Here is a 16,594-nt window from a genome sequence, read left to right on the forward strand (position 1 = left end):
GCTAAGGCCTAAGGATGATTCAATATATTGCGATTTTCCCATAGGAGTTGATTTTCTGTCATGAATACCCAGGGAAATGGGCTAAGCCCATTAAGATCTACAAGGGTCCACAAGCAGCCCACTTACCTGTAGGATTACTATACTTAAAATTAGTCATATGTAGTCTGTCATAGACAAGTGTAATGATCTGTAAGGCAACCGTGCTATATAAGGCATGCTGGAGAATAGAAAAAGGATCGAAATTGTTAAATTCTCAACCTTCTCGTCCCTCTTCTTCTCTATCTCTCACTCTATTCTCATATCCCCAATTTAGTAAACGAATTACACAGGTAATTCGTGACATTTTCCCATGGTTTTTGTAGGTGCTGTAATTGACATGATTCTTAGCATAATTGCAATTCATAGTTTCTCGTTCGTACTTTGGATGAGTCGCTACAAACAACAGTCTCTAACCTTGAAGAGAACCTGAAGAAATGCATGCTTACTGGGGATGGTGCATCTATGATAAATATGAAAAATGCAAAGATGGTTGGTATTGAATGTGATGTATGCAAACTTGATGATATTAGAAAGTGGTCTGAATTTGCTGTGAATGAACTGGTCCCATAGACAATTAGGTGAGTGATGCCTTTTTCCATTCGATAAACAAATTAGCATCTTGATTTTGTAAGGGGATTGGACAACAATTGCTTTCTCAAAATCTTTAGATTTAATAGCCAAGCTATGCATCTGGATTCCGCTAAACTGTCAGGAAACCTGACAACTTGCAAAACGGAATTAGGAATTAGGCATAGGACAACCTTAGATGGTCGGGAAGCTACCTCCAACAATTAAGTTAGTAACAACACAACACTCGAGAGACTCTGGGAATAATTAGAGCCTATGCAGAAAAACTCACTCAAAAAGTTCGAATTAACTTGGGCTTGTGTACTTGTGTGGTGATTGTCGGATCAAATAGGCCGGCTTCTTCCTTGTCCATTAGATGTAGGTATAATATTGGTTTTCCTATGAGAAGCTCTAAGATCTCCCTTACCCATTTGAGGTAGATCTCTTTCCTTGTTTGGTTCCGACTCCCTTAAGACATGATCTTAGTAGGATTTCCATACGGAGTAGGACTCTCCATATTCATCCCATGTTTCCCTTGGGAGAGGGATTCGGTTTCTTATCCTCCATGCCAGGCTCATCGCCGGTCCAACCATTGAGCTGACCAGAGCCAGTTGTTCCTGGTCCATTGGTGGCTCGACCCGGTTGGTCATCGGACATAATTTATACTCATCACAAGCACAAGCCCCTACAAGCTTGCGGCTTCCACTATACCATTTCCAATTTTAAAATTCCTTGCAGTTAATGATGGAATTTTTCGCCTGAGCTCGTGGTTTGGGCATTAACACTCTGCTTTTTTGGGTTCCCAATCGGGAAAGGAGAGAAAGTCATCAAAGAAATTGTTGTCGAAGATTGCAGTAAATCGGGGAAATCAAACTAGGCTCAATTCCAATCGGGCATAGAGAGAAAATCATTACAGATATAGTATAAAAGATCGAAAAACCGAACTGGCCTGCATTGCGGTGAACTGTTTTGTTGCAGATCTCTGATGCAGCGGAAGAGAGGAATAGAAAGATAAATACAAACCCAAGTGAAAGGGAAATTACTTGGTCTGTCCCTGTTTCCAGATTACTCAAATAAGGGATTGAAGGATTGAAAAGAGAGCTTACCAACCCCATTCGGATACAAGAAGATCAATCCAAAAGAGGTTGTAGGGTTTCGTTTTTTTAATTTTAATTTCATTTTTAAATAGTGAAGCCGACAGAGAGACTTGGATAAGAAAGGAAGTGCTGAAGTGGGGCGGCTCGTGTTTCCTTTTCATCTGCAAAATATAATTGGGAGATTCCATTTTGTGATACAAGTCTTCTTCGAAGCACTGAGGGTTGTCTTCGTGTTCTGCTTCTACTCTATTCTCTACTTCTTTTGATGATTTCTGTGTATAACGGTTGTCTTTGAATGACAGCTTTTCAAATTCTGTCAATGGAGGGCAATACACAAAGCAAGTTCAAGAGGGTCTGTGTCTTCTGCGGCAGCAACTCTGGCAACAAGAAAGTCTTTAGTGATGCTGCTCTTGAATTAGGAAACGAACTGGTTGATCTCTCTTGTGTTTTTCCATTCTTCTTATTTGACATTTTATATGTTTCCTCGATTAGTTTTCTGTTTCCTTCCCCACTTCATGTATTGTTTATCCATTGCTGATTGATTTTGAGGACCTGAGAGATGGGTATCTCCTCTGTTTTATTTTCTTCTTCTCTGTTCATTGAATGAGCCCGTTGGGCTTTAGAAAATAGTTGTTAAGATCGGTTTGATCCTATCAGTTCATTCCATTTTGGATTGTAATATTTTTAGGGTTTTTGTTGAATTTTATGGGCATGGATGACAGGTGAATAGGAAGCTAGATTTGGTGTATGGAGGAGGCAGTGTTGGGTTGATGGGTTTGATTTCTCGGAGAGTTTTTGATGGAGGTTGCCATGTTCTTGGGTAAGTCAATGAATTAATCAATCAGTAATTCAATCAATGGTTTTCTGCTCCTGAGATATAAAATCCTTTGTGGTTTTCAACATTTCTTTGTAGGGTCATTCCAACACCACTCATGCCGCATGAGGTATTTGTAATCTTATGTTATGCCTCCCTAATTGTCACCTGTTTGGTATATCGGTATCTGTTTGTTAAACTGCCATATTTCCTTGGAAGCCTCTGTAGACTCTTAAAGGGATCTAGTTAATTCTTCTGAAGCAAGTCTTCACTGTTGTCAAGTTCATTAGAACTGAATACTGCATTGTGAGGCTCTTTTACTACTTTGAAAACGAGAAAGCAAAACCCATAGAGCTTCTTGATATGTATATTCTTTTAAGATTTTGGTCTAAGTTACATTTTGGAAATCAGGCATTAAAAAAGCTGATCTGTATGGCAGCAATGGTATGTCTATGCTCATAGTTTTATTTATTAAATTTAAGTGATCCATATGTTTAAGAGAAGGGTCCACATCTTCGAAGCAACGAGAAACTTTCACTGACTAATTGAGATAGTTTTTAGGTAGTAATTTTGATTTGATTTTATCAAGTCCTTGACAGATATCTGGAGAATCAGTGGGTGAAGTGAAAACTGTTTCAGACATGCACGAGCGTAAAGCCGAAATGGCCCGACAAGCAGATGCCTTCATTGCTCTTCCTGGTAGGTAACTGAAGAGTTCTTGTTATCTGAAAAGTAAATGTTTTGGTTAACTGCAGCTTGATCTCCTTGGAACTATTAGAAGAAAAAAAATGTAGTTCTTCTAAATACATTTGTATGTCTTTTCTGAAATTTCTTGATAATATATTGAACTAATTTAGGGGGATATGGAACCATGGAAGAGCTGCTGGAGATGATAACATGGTCACAGCTCGGAATTCACAAGAAACCAGTAGGGCTCCAATCTTTTGTATCAAGAACATTTTGTATTGGGTTGGGAGGGGATGTTAAGGATGATAAAACTTATCTGACTTGGTGATATGCATGTTCAGATTGGCTTACTAAATGTTGATGGCTACTACAATTCTTTGCTTGCACTGTTTGAAACCGGCGTTCGGGAAGGTTTCATTAAACCAGCTGCTCAGCATATAGTGATATCAGCTCCAAATGCAAAAGAATTACTAGTAAAAATGGAGGTGATTTAACTGACCTAGCTACTATATTTCTAATCAGAAGTAATTTCATCTCAGTTATGCATTTTAATTTTGATTATTTTGCTGTATAACTTGCAGCAATATATACCAATCCACAAACATATTGCTCCACATGACAGCTGGCAGATGGAACAGTTGGCAGGTTATTCAAAGCCACCAAATTCACCATGACATTCTTCTTGATGGGTCATCTTCCATCACTTTTTTGATGTGATTCTTTCTTTTCCATCTGTGTATAAGAATTTATGTTAGTGGACTCCATTTGTATTGGCAATTGAACTTTACAGGATCCTCCACATACTATTATTATAAGAATTTATGTTAGTGGACTCCATTTGTATTGGCAATTGAAATTTACAGAAGCCCCCACATACTATTATTGATTATTGGTTTACATCACTAAGGCTGGTGTGTAGAGACACAACTCTCTAGTCATATAGGCTTCAGCCACTCATAATGTATGAAGATTTTAATCTTCCATTTAGTAATCTTCATTGCCTTCTGGTCATATAGACTGTAGCCACTCATAATGGGTGAAGATTTTATGAGCATAATCTTCCAGCATGTGGTGGAGATGTTTCCACAATCCAGTAGCTGAATTTTCAAGAAGCCAATGCAGATCAGTCATTGTGAACAATCTACTGTAAGTCAAAGTGGCCTGGAACATACTTCACAGACCAAGTAATGTAGAGGTTGGTCCACAGTTTCAATTTTGTCAAGAGTTTATGCTGAAAAACAAGTATTCCGATTGACAAATGTCGACACTACATTAGTGATTGGTTTTGTTTAGATGTGGACTCATGGATACTACACAGACAGCTTCAAACCAATCAATTTGAATCTCCTCTTCTCAACTTCAGAGACTACCAGTCCAACCATACCATGTTGAATAATGAAGGCTTCACCAGATTGCATTCTCTTCGATTTCTTTTCGAGAAACACTTGGGTGGGAAAAGAAGCTTCTTCATAGTGGTGCCATTTAGTATGAAGATCAAGAGAAGACGAAAGTGAGACAAAAGGAACATACAAAAAAATGTGAAATGCACAAGGATGGTGAGGATGCATGGTAAGATTCTTGGTGCAGTACAAGCTTCCACTTCTGTAAGCTGTGCTCAAGATGGGGAAGAAACAGATACTTCCAAACTACCCTGGACATGAGAACTTCATCTCTCTAGACGATTTTTCCTCCATTAATCAAAGACACAAACGAAGGAAGTTTTCCTTACCTAAAAGCCCTCCCATACTTTCAGACAACAATAGCAATCAACACAGCATTAACAATGGAGATGGAATATTTTGGGGACAAATATACATCCAGTGCTTGAACCCAGGGGGGAAAAATTCTTTCCAGTGGTTAAGCTGTTCTACATAATATCAACTGGATCTCACGTTACATAATCATGAAAGTCTCTGTAGATTTTGCTCAGCACCCATGTTATCAAATGATTTTGTGATAAATTCAGCAGTAATGATACATTCTATGAAAAAATCTAAGAAACAATGGTATTGAATTGCAACAAACAGTAAAATAGAGTTAAAATTGAAGAAATGATTATAAAAGTTTGCCTTCGACGAACCTACTGAAGTGAACTGCCATAGCAAATCAGCTCACTTAAGAACTGCCAGAACATAGAGAACCAGGACGACTTTGATTTTATCACCTCCATTTAGGCCTTCTCTTTTGAAGAACTTAGTAAATTTTGCAATGTCGCTGTCTGGATGACAGCACTTGGACTTGAATCCTTGATGCGGACTGACCCTGATTGTCTAAGGCTATTACTCCTTTCGGTATTGCTCCTTGGAGAATGCCTCAATGGTTGTGGAAGATGTCGCACCAGCCGTGTTGAGCTCACGAGAAGAATAACTCCAACAACAATAAGTACCCTGCAGCAAAATGAGTCCAGCGAAATCAAAGCTTGAAAAACTAGAAATATTCATTGGAAGGAGGAGACATGAAAAATCATCAAGGTACCATCCTACTAAGAGCACACGACGAGCAGCTGGCACAGAAGGCAATTGTTCACCCAGAACAAGCATACCAGCAAGTACACCAGTCACAATTGATGCCACAGCAGCACATGTAGACACAACAATTGCTCTCCCATGTTTTAAACCTCGAGTCTGTTTACAAGGCATAAATGCAATTACAATTTCAGTGGAACTCAGCAATTAATGAAACATGACATCCATCTCCAGATAAGAAAATTAAGTACAAATGCAAAGACCAAGTATTTAACACTATGGAGTAGATATTGACTGGTACATCAAATCCTGCTGATACTAACAGAGTAACAGTAATGGATTGACATCAGTGGATTGGCTTTGTTTAATCCTGATTCAGATTGACCACTCTTCGAGAATCAATTCCAATACTCAGAGAGCTTTTCAAAGCCTCCTGGATAACAGAAGCCAGCTGGAATAATGATGAGCATCTATAAGATCTATTATCCATATTCTTAATCTCCAGGGTTTAACCTCAAGAGTGTCCTTGCTTCCAATTTTTTAAGTCAATAATGCTTTTGCAAAGTAAATAAAGAAAAACACAGGACACAAGTTACACACTTCCCAACAGAAGATAGTACCTGGAAAACAAATCCTGTACCGCTACAGGAGATACTGATACAAAGGCACAAAGGAACCATAATCTTCGAGAATCCTTGCTCTAAAAATACGAATCCCATCTTTGATATTACAGAAGCCATCCTGCAGTTAAGACTTTAGATGTCATCATCTTTTGAAATATGAAAAACCCAGGCACCTAAGTAAGAAAGTGCACCAGATAAGAACATAAAATCAAATGATTGATTTCATGCCACTTATCTTCAGACAGTTCACTGCAATTAATGCTTCTTCTAACCACCAGCATTATCCTAGATTGGAAGTTCGATAACTCATTTAACATTTCATGATACTTTTTTTTTTGTTTTTTCAAATTTGAGAGACGAATAGAACAAGATGTCAAAGAAGAACAACCTAGAGCTTTTCTGATCTTCCCATCTTTTTGACTGAATCACAACAAATTCACCAACACTTTAGTTTAAACTGAAGCCAGAATGTAAAACTTCATCATCACCTACTTTAAGTGCATCCAGTAGAAGACAAAAACACACTAACTACTGTACCCACCAGTGGCATCATATCAAAGTTTGAATTGTCAGAGAGAGAGAAGGGAAGTAATGCTTGTAGTCTCGACTTTGCTGCCTTCTGTGCAAACACTAATGATATAACAAGTTCCATACATAGAGGAAATGGCTACAAGATGAATTTTGAATAAATAGAGGTGATGCACTTCTTAAAGAAGGTTAAAGCCTCCTGAACATGCAAAGGATTTGACAACAGTATATACGTTCGGGCATAATCTTAAATCCCAAAATAAGCTTGCACTGCCCAGTGGTTGATAAGGTCTTTAACTTTCCTTAGAACTATGAAAATGACAAGGAAGAAGATTATTTTACAAAGGTCAAAGAAAATTTTTGTTTTTGAAGTATAAGAACCATTTTTAGTATCCAAAACCAAGATCAATGATCATCAGAAAATAAAATAAATAAATGCTGACAGAAGTTCAGATTGATGCAGTACAATGTATATCTACCTTTTCCATCTCAGGTCCAAAATACAATAGGCTACAATTAACCTCCACATGAACCTTACTAGAATTTGGCTTGTCCCAAGGAGCTCAGTGCCCAGGAAGGCATCCAACAGCTGTGCTGTGCCGCATAAATCCCAAGAACTATGGAGTTAAGGACTTTTAATAATCAAATAAATTGAGATAATTTCTAACTTCTAAATACAGAACTTGCTTCTCATGCAGAGGAATGAGATAGTTCAGACCATCTTTTTAGGTTTTGTTTGAATTCAAAAATATCTATTTTGATAGCTTAACTTGTTCAAATCATTGAACAATCAAGGGGTGCCAAAAAATCAAAGGCTAACTTCGCTTCTTTGAATACTAGTACTGTTATGGTTAATGCATAACGAATAAGAAACTGACAAGTGAAATCTTGAAAAGCATGAACCATCTAAGAGAAGTATGAACACAAGGGAAAATGTTGCCACACCCAAATAAGATGCCCGATTCCATCCCATAAATAATCTCCTCAACAACTTCAGAATGCGTCTGCAAGAAATAGGGAATTTGGAAGAAAGTAACAAATGGTTAGCGTAAGATTGCTATTTATTCTCAAATTCTTATTCCAAAAGCAAGAAAAAGTTACCATCTCCTGTTCTCTTCGTTGACGTTTGTACACATGAAGCCATCCATTAAGAAAGACCTATATTCCAAATGATTGCATCAGCTTCTAGTTGTAAAGCAACTATATCCCATTCATTCGAAAAAATGAAGAAAAAATGTTGAAATTTTAGGTGGGCATATACGTATATACATATCACAAAGTATGTTCATCGGTTAGGGCTGAAATTTGGTTTGGGAGGCCCACTTACATGTATATATAGGCCAAAAGTCTTGTAAGTGGGCCAACCAACCCAAAGTTCATCCTTTAACCAATGAGTATATACTCTGCTATCAATTTTTCTAACATTCAAGTCTGACCTGTTGTGAGATTTTAGATTTCTATGATTCTTGTCTACTGTTTCTGGTTAGAGATACATTTTGCTTCTGATTTAATAAATTATTCTCATGTTCTGACCTCCGTCAAAATCTGGGTAATTTCCAAATTCAGGTCTGCTTCTTGGTTTTCAGTGCTAGCTTCTGCAAATCTTTTAGTATCGATTCTTGAAACCACTAGAGATATCAGATGTCAATAAAGATGAAGATGGTGTACTGGCTCCAAGCCCCCTGCTACCAGATATACCCAATGGATTTACAACCAACATACCATTGAGAAGGTCAATGAACAAGTGGACACAAAATAATCATCACTGGAAGTCCAAGGAATTTGCAACTGAAGAGGGTAGAGTGAAGAAGAAAAATCCATGAAATAGTTTATCATATAATTGAAACCACTCAAAATTTCTCACACCAACCACACAATTGCCCATCCCTCATTCTTGTGAGCATTAAAATCAATAGACTTTTAGAAGCAGCCCAGGAATGTTTGGTTTGGTATAAGAGAGGTCCACAAGCATTGTATGAGTGTCAACTAAATTTGTCATGTTTTTATCTGTTTCTCTACAAGTGAGGAGGAATCTGTAAAGTTGTTGCTCCCATCTACGGTCTTATGGTCCTGGACATAGAAAAAAATTCGAGGGAAGCTCAAGTTTCTACTAGGTGAAAATGGGAAACCTAGGTGGGAAATTGGGAAATTTCAAGGAAACTTAGGACTTTTTTGTGCAAGTTTCGACATGAAGTTTTGACAGGTTTTAGAGAGTATTTTAGGGTAGGACTCTGCATTTAAGCTAATTAGAGTATAAAGAACACATTGGCTGTATTTTGCTAAAAAAATCAATGTAGATATGTCATTTAATGTACATAACACCAACGTAGAGTTGTTCGAGTAGTACACTATAAACTTATCTATTTAAGTATATAACATCAATATATAATTTCTAACTTCAATACATCAAATACAAAGTAACTAACAATAAAAGGAAAGTACAACTCAGTGCCAAGAGGAGTGCCTCGGTGGATCCATCCTATGAGCCAAGTAGTACTATGCTTGTAACATCCTCTCCTCCAACCAACGAACATAGACATCCTATGACATTTTATGCCTATGGTTGTCAAGGTAATCGACAACTGTAACTTTATAAGTCTGGTTATCAACATGCCTAAGATAATTAGTCTAAGGGACTACGCAATTTGGATCGGGAAGTCCTAATGGAGGGGGTATTTGGGGAAACATGAAAGAAACAAAAAAATTGAAAATATGGGAATGCTACTAAACTTGTAGGAAAAAGTCCCAGGTTCCACGGAATTTCCCAGGTTTCCACGAAATTTCCCAGATTTCCACGAAATTTCCCAAGTTTCCACAAAATTTCCCATGTTTCCCACAAAATTTGAGAATTTTTTTTCTTATGAAATAGCTGGTCTAGCTGGATTGAACCGAGGTTTTGACAAGTTTCGACCAAATTTCGACGGTTTTGATCGAAACTTGGGATTTTGTTTCTGTCCCCTAGTTTTTCGTTTTGAGGTTCTCAAAATGGGAAATTTCGGTGGAAATTTTGCAAGGTTCGAGGGAATTTTGTTCCATGGTCTTGGATATTGAGAAATTTTCAGTGGGGAGACAAAGATAGAAAGCGATCCACAATTGTTACAAGTTCATTACATTTTTAGGATAGTAGTCCTTGTAGTTGGTCATTATGACTAACTGATCGTAGGTTCGATTCTAGAAACAGCCTGTTTGTTAAACAAGGGACTATGTATGTTATGACCCTTCCTAGACCCCATAGCAGTAGGAGCCTTGTGCTCTTGGTATGCTCTTTTGTCAGTCTCTTTAGCTGCTCAGACTTTTGTTGAGAGTCAGCCTTGGAACAAGGTCGTTGATTATATAACAATAGAGAGCATGGAAATATATAAGCCAAATATAGTGCATCTAAAACCTAGTTGTGTTGTTGCATGTTTATTTTCCCTCTTTTAATAATTGTTTCATTCTCAATTACAAAAAAACATTTATTGAAAACACATCCTCTAGAAATAAAACAATATAGGAAGGTTTAAAAAATGTCTAAAGCATATACAATTTGACAGTATAAACAAACATTAACTCTTCTGCAAACCTTAAAGAAGAAAAGACCAAAAAAGAGAGAGAGAGAGAGAGAGAGAGAGAGAGAGAGAGAGAGAGAGAGAGAGAGAGAGAGAGAGTCATTTATTTTTTTTTTTAATCAATGAACCTTCACAATTCTAAGTGGCTCTCACACAATGAATGAATTGAAAGCACAAAATGATTATAATGATTTTTCAATAAATCCATATCATGCATTCAGAGGAACTACTTTTCCTTCTTTTATCAGTATCCTTGAAATTCTTGCACATGCTTAGATCTAAGAAGTGTTCCATATGTCCCTGACTTCACTATGTTGGATGTTACAAAATTATCCAAAAGTATGAATAATTATAGGCACTCATTTTGTCAAAAGAAAACAACTACCACAACCAGAAAGAATTCTGTGTTTTTTTACTGAGATCTAAAAAGTAGGGGGCAACAAAAGTGTGTGAAGTTCTCATAAAGACAGAAGAATTAAGATAAATAATGAATAATACAAAGATCATACAGTGCTGAGGATAAGATACCTACAAACAAGATGACAACAATGAAAACCAGCAAAGGTAGATGAAAGATAGATATGGCTGAAGCCTTTTGCTCCTCCCCTCCAACACCTACTCCTGCAAAGAGTTGCACCCCCCATATTCAGACATGCTTTTATTTTATTTTTGTTTTTTTTTTGTTTGGGGGAGGGGTGGAGGATGGGGTTGGGAAGTGGAGGGGCTGGAAATCTTCATCAAATCAATAGAAACTAGTCAAGCTGCATTTTCTAATCAGTTGCCACATAGTAAAGGAGAATAGCAACAAGTAGATATGATTCTGCACATTAACCAATAGAGACCAGCCAAAGTCAGTGTTATTCAGATAGCAAAGGAAGACAGCTACATATGATACTGCTACAAAGCAGTTTAGATTTTTTGTTGTACTCCAGAAAACTATAGTGCACAACACAAAGTAGAACATAACAAAAACAGCATTTTATGTACGGTCCACCTTTCAAAAACATACAACAACAACAAACCTTGTCCCAACTAAATGGGGTCTGCTACATGGATCCTTCCAATCTGCTCTATTTAAGGCCACGCTAGATACAAAGCCTACCTTCCTCACCACTTCTCCCGAGACCACATCCTCCACCCATATGGAGAGGAATAAATCCAACAACATGGGAGATCTCGTCCACTCCATAGTGGCTCCATTGTTAAGGGATTATACCCATATTTGTCAAAACAGGAATGAATTTAAAAAGACCTGTCAAGCATCCACCCATGGGGGTGGAAATAAATAATTCGCTGGGGGGTGGAGGATTAACCCACCTTCTCCTAAGAATATCTTAGGTCTGCTAGTTCTTCTAATTCCTTCAGTCTGGGGAACCCACCCGGGGGCACTAAAAGGCTTCCATTGAATGTGGTTGTGCCACCTCAATGGCTCAATCAATGATCTCGTAGCTTATCATTTATTGGAGCCACTCAAGACCAGCTCTAATATGATTTTTCTTCACCTTGTCTTTTCTAGTTTTGCCACTCATCCAGCATTCTCATTTTTGATACATTGAGTTTATCTATATGATACTTCTTAACAGCCCAACAATCTGCGCCGTATTGACAGCTAGTGGTATGACTACCCTATATAATTTTACTTTGAGCTTTAGAGGAATTTGTTGATCACACAAGACCCTGGATGTAGCTCTCCACTTTATCCACCCTATGACAGAATAGATAACAGAAATAGTCTTCCAAACAGTAAATATGACGCAGAGCATAAGTACATGACATACTTCCTCAGGAAGAAAGGCCAGGCCAGCCCTAGCTCAATTGGGACTAATTCCAGCCACTTCATGGATTAAGTCTGTATCCAAGCTAAGGGCTTAGCTAGCAACTTACGTTTTCCTATTAGGACTATGTTTCCCTATTCAATTATGTTTTGTAATTAGCAAAAGGATTTGATTTCAGTCTAAGATTCTGAATTTAGTTAGCTACATAACCATGTAGAAGCCATTGGCTTCTATATGGTTCAAGAATTACTGAGTTTGATTTCTGCAGTTCTGTTGTATCAGTCAGTCATTGCATCAGGCTTGACAGAGGGATTAGTTCTAATTCTCTGTTTCCCATTTTCTGGTTTCTGCTAACAAGGTACTGTTTTAATTCATCCAGCAATTGCTTCACTAGGTTGAGTTTGTTCTCTGATTTAAGTTAGAAAATCAGCATCCAGCCTGATATCATTTTATATAAATGATTTTGGCTGCTCCACATCAGTGTTCTCAGATTTAGTCACCTAGGGAAACCCTGTTCTTTTATCTATTTCAGTCCAGTCTGTTTCATCACCTGAGAAGATTGGCTTTTCTGTTGATGTTTTGGGTTTGGGTTTGGGCTTGCTAAGGATCTTATAAGGGAGGTGTCTAGCCTGATCAAAACTACAGCACTAGGATGACCTTATCCTCAACAACATCCTTCATACAAGATGAGCATGTCACAGAGAGAAAGAGAGAAACAGAACTAAGGGAGAAATAAAAGATCAAATTGGGCCATTATTTCAGGTTAAGGAATAATTAAAACTAAAAAAATCAACTTACATTACCTATTGTGCCAACACCTGCAAAAGCAATCCCCACCCAGTCAACAATATTCATGACCTCCTTTAGATAAAAATGGGAGAAAATGGAAAGTATAGCCAGACCACAGCCAGACACCGGTTGTATTATAGATACCTGTCAAATGTACACTAGTTGAGGTCACCAGGGTGCAATAGCCAACTATATAATCAACCATAATTTAAATTTAATTCTCAAATATTCGAAGATCATGTAAAGAAAAATTATGAATTGAAGTTTAAAAGATAGTATAATGTAGAATTGTAGATATCAAACCCAACATTTAACAGCATGCCAAATTTAACAGTTAATACATTCAAGAAAATTGAACTTAGACACTGCAGAACTTGTCATACTAGGCAGAAAGTAGGAGAAAATATTGAGGATTTGATGTAGCTCATAAGCCCATATGTACCCATGGAAACAAGCCCTCAACCAGCAAAGCAAAGTTGTGGGATGCAAATGCTGGAAGGGGCAGTCTGGTCTAATGACATGGTGGGTTTTTGTTGGTTCAATGGAGCATCGCATAACAAGTCATACCACCACATAGAAGCATGGGTAAAGAACAAAAAATTACCAAAACACTTTCACATAAACAGAGTCACAGCCCCATATTTGGCTTTGTAGAAGTATTCCTTAAAGATCTATGGGGCACGAGATCAAATTACATGAGGATTTTATTTTAGAAACATTTAGAAGCTTACTTTGGTATCTATTTTGGATATTTATGCATGTGGCTGAATTCTAAAGCTTAGTATTTTCTAATTCTCGATCGTCTCTATTTTCGCTGAGATTATATTGTCACTAGTTACTCTATTTTCCATGAGATTATATTGTCACTAGTTATAAGTTATTAGTTTATATTTTCAGTTTTAAGAAGTTCCTATTCATTATATATCTTTAACCAAGCTATAAATAGGTCCTTTCATTACAATAGAAGATTAGACTAAAGGGCACACAGGAGCGAACAGAGGGGGCCAGGGCGGGCCCGCCCCATTAGTTAAGACAATGCCATACGGAGACCGGGCAGCGACCAGGATCCAGTAGCCACGAATGGAGCGTCCCACCAGTAATATCTAAAGATGGGCTATTAGGGAACAAATTGGGAAGGTTCCCAGACCACCACTGACCGGCAAACCATCCTCCAACCCAAACCACCAGAAACAAATTAAAATAATAATAATAATAAATAAAAAAATAAAAAATGGGTAGTTCAAGTTTTCTGACCCTAGTATTTGACTAAACAGATCTTGAAGGGAATTAAAGCATAAGAACCCTCTTCACCATCAATTATATAATCTTCAAGTTGGGTTTATGGGATATTTCAGGTTCTCTAGACCATCCATGAAACTCCTCTCACCTCATGAAAACCACCATTTCAATTGATAGTCATCAATTTCTGTTCATGTCCTTAGAATTGTGACCTAATTGCATATTCCATCTGAATACACACCACTTTTTTAATCTTTTCTAACTTCAGCACTCGGGCACCCAGAGTCTTCGTCCATTCCATTACCTCACTGCTAGAAACAATTTTATTGGCATCAACCAACCAGCATTTGGTTTATGGCGATCACAAACACAGTTCGGCTAGGACCAATCCATGCTGAACTGGATTGGGGTTGCTGAGGACTGATCTGATCCTCAATCTCAGTCCTTTGAATTGATACTAAAGTTCCAAGAATCAGTAGGATGCTCAACAAACAGACTAATGTTGAACTAGGGCTTGGTAAGCCCTGTCGTTAACTTTGTTCCAATGGGCATTAACCGAAGCAGACAGCTTAAGGTTGATACTAATAACAATCAAATTCATTTTCTGTAGCATGGTCTAAGTTTATCACTGGAAAAGCTGTCAGTTTCATGCAACAGATGAACATGTTGTAACTTGTCGAGTATAACCAAGCCCTTAAATTTGACCATTTCTACTACTAATGAACTGACGAGCTCCTAATTTCCACTGACTTGACAAACCTGTGTCCTACACATGAAGTAACACATATCAGACCACATTTTTCTTCTCATAAATGTCCCTCTTTGTCGTTTATTTTCTCTCCCCCGGTTAGAAACAGAAGAAACTTTTATTATCTTTTCATTACCCCCAGTTATTCATTATCTACTTTGTAACAAAATGTATACACGAAAGATATGATTGTGGGTATCAGACAGCCAAAAAAAAGGGTGATTCCATAAGCATTAGAAGATGATAAAACCAAATCATAATGGATATTTAATAGAATCATATCAACTAGACATACCGGAGATTGAGATAGCGCCTTCAACATTAACAGAGCTCCAAATATATCCATAACAAAACCAATAACCCAAGTCTTGTTGAATGCATATGCCCTGACTACCTGAAATACAAAAATCAATGATCATTTACACACTTAAATTGTTGTTTTGAAACAAATCAGAGCAAAAAATGCCCATAAGTTTGTGCAAAATGAAGGAATTAACGTAAAGCCTTGAGATTTGAATGCACCAATCATTAATAACTATAGGGGGAAAAAAATATATAGAAAATCTATAGAAGGAATTGCTACAATATTTCATGAACAACCCAAAGACTGAAATGGAATGAAGAGAAAAAGAGAAACCTTAAACTTGAGGGAGAGTGGAGGAAGGATGACAGTTCCTTTCTTCTGCAACACTTTGCCAATGTTATTACCAGCGGTAGCCGCTAAGGTTAGACAGATGGATTCCCACATGACTCTTCAACTCTCTCTGCTTCAAGATCAATTCTGAGCAATCCTTGCAATTCCTTCTGAAAGGTAATTTATAGCTACTGGAGCACGTCGATTGATAATGGTTCGTTCGTCTCTGCAAGATCTCCAATTTGGCTTCTCTGCTGTTGTTCCTTCTTTTTAAATTACTATTGGTTTAATGGGGCCCGCATGTCTTGCCCAACGTTTGTTCCATTTTCATTTTCCATCCCCTGACCCTGGATTTGAGGACTTTCGTGTGGGCAAACTGGAAAGTGGACGTACGAGAAGGAATATTTTGTTTTTGGAAGAAAGATTCTCTTAACATATTTCATGTGAAAAATATTATTTTTTTTCGGTTATCATGTAGGGTTGGTTGGGCTGTCTCAAAATTTTTAAATTTTGGTTCAGACGTTTGGTTAAAAAGTATGTATGTGAGTCATATAAGTACCATTCTTAACATTGATACATTTTAGTGAAGAGATCATGAGTTTAACTCTCATGGTTTATATGGTATCCCATGACTTTTTCTATGTAAGGAGTGCCCTTGTACCTCTCAAAAAATACCCAAAAAAATCATTTAAGGGATATGGGCACATTTTTTTATGGATAGTGCATGATGCTACAATATAATACTGGACTAAGATCTATCTTGAAAAGCGTTAGAGGTGGGAGTTTGGGACAACTCAAAAAGTGTTGATCGAGAAATTAATGACACAAGGAGGTGGTTCATGGTGGTGTGGGGTTACTATACCACAAACCTATGGTTTCTTCAATAGATGGAAACTATAGGTTGATTCATAGTTGTTGCAGAGGTCTTAAGGTGGCTCAAGCCATAGAAGGGTAGACATTGGCTAAACGGGATGAATGGCAATTGGTGGGGAGTAGGAAGATACAATGCGATAGGAAGGGACAACAATGGGAAGTAGGCGT

At 37.6% G+C, this 16,594-nt stretch overlaps 2 protein-coding genes across 6 annotated transcripts; one reads left to right on the forward strand and one right to left on the reverse strand.

The window, feature by feature from the left end:
* The first annotated feature begins 1,311 nt into the window (after positions 1-1,311).
* LOG8 (Putative lysine decarboxylase family protein) lies at positions 1,312-4,393 on the forward strand. 3 transcript variants are annotated; one of them, XM_089160890.1, is made up of 8 exons: positions 1,312-1,750; positions 2,006-2,133; positions 2,426-2,523; positions 2,617-2,647; positions 3,117-3,216; positions 3,375-3,445; positions 3,546-3,689; positions 3,786-4,393. In XM_089160890.1, the coding sequence occupies exons 2-8, from the start codon at positions 2,023-2,025 to the stop codon at positions 3,876-3,878; spliced, it is 648 nt and encodes a 215-aa protein (XP_089017016.1). In that variant the 5' UTR covers positions 1,312-1,750; positions 2,006-2,022; the 3' UTR covers positions 3,879-4,393. The 3 variants fall into 3 exon arrangements, with proteins under 3 accessions (XP_089017016.1, XP_089017015.1, XP_089017014.1); XM_089160889.1 differs by lacking the exon at positions 1,312-1,750 and adding an exon at positions 1,767-1,924; XM_089160888.1 differs by lacking the exon at positions 1,312-1,750 and having other exon boundaries at positions 1,767-2,133.
* LOC149011748 (putative magnesium transporter NIPA9) lies at positions 4,385-15,801 on the reverse strand. Of its 3 annotated transcripts, none has more exons than XM_089160885.1 (9): positions 15,557-15,801; positions 15,215-15,313; positions 12,947-13,076; positions 10,901-10,989; positions 7,922-7,978; positions 7,766-7,824; positions 6,290-6,410; positions 5,680-5,828; positions 4,385-5,591 (listed from the first exon to the last, which is right to left on the reverse strand). In XM_089160885.1, the coding sequence occupies exons 1-9, from the start codon at positions 15,665-15,667 to the stop codon at positions 5,375-5,377; spliced, it is 1,032 nt and encodes a 343-aa protein (XP_089017011.1). In that variant the 5' UTR covers positions 15,668-15,801; the 3' UTR covers positions 4,385-5,374. The 3 variants fall into 3 exon arrangements, with proteins under 3 accessions (XP_089017011.1, XP_089017012.1, XP_089017013.1); XM_089160887.1 differs by having other exon boundaries at positions 5,401-5,591; positions 5,688-5,828; XM_089160886.1 differs by lacking the exon at positions 10,901-10,989 and having other exon boundaries at positions 12,942-13,076.
* Positions 15,802-16,594: the final 793 nt, after the last annotated feature.

The sequence above is a fragment of the Hakea prostrata genome, chromosome 7 (genome assembly GCF_041222555.1).
Source record: "Hakea prostrata isolate BN-2017 chromosome 7, UWA_Hpros_2, whole genome shotgun sequence".
NCBI classification, from domain to species: Eukaryota; Viridiplantae; Streptophyta; class Magnoliopsida; order Proteales; family Proteaceae; genus Hakea; species Hakea prostrata.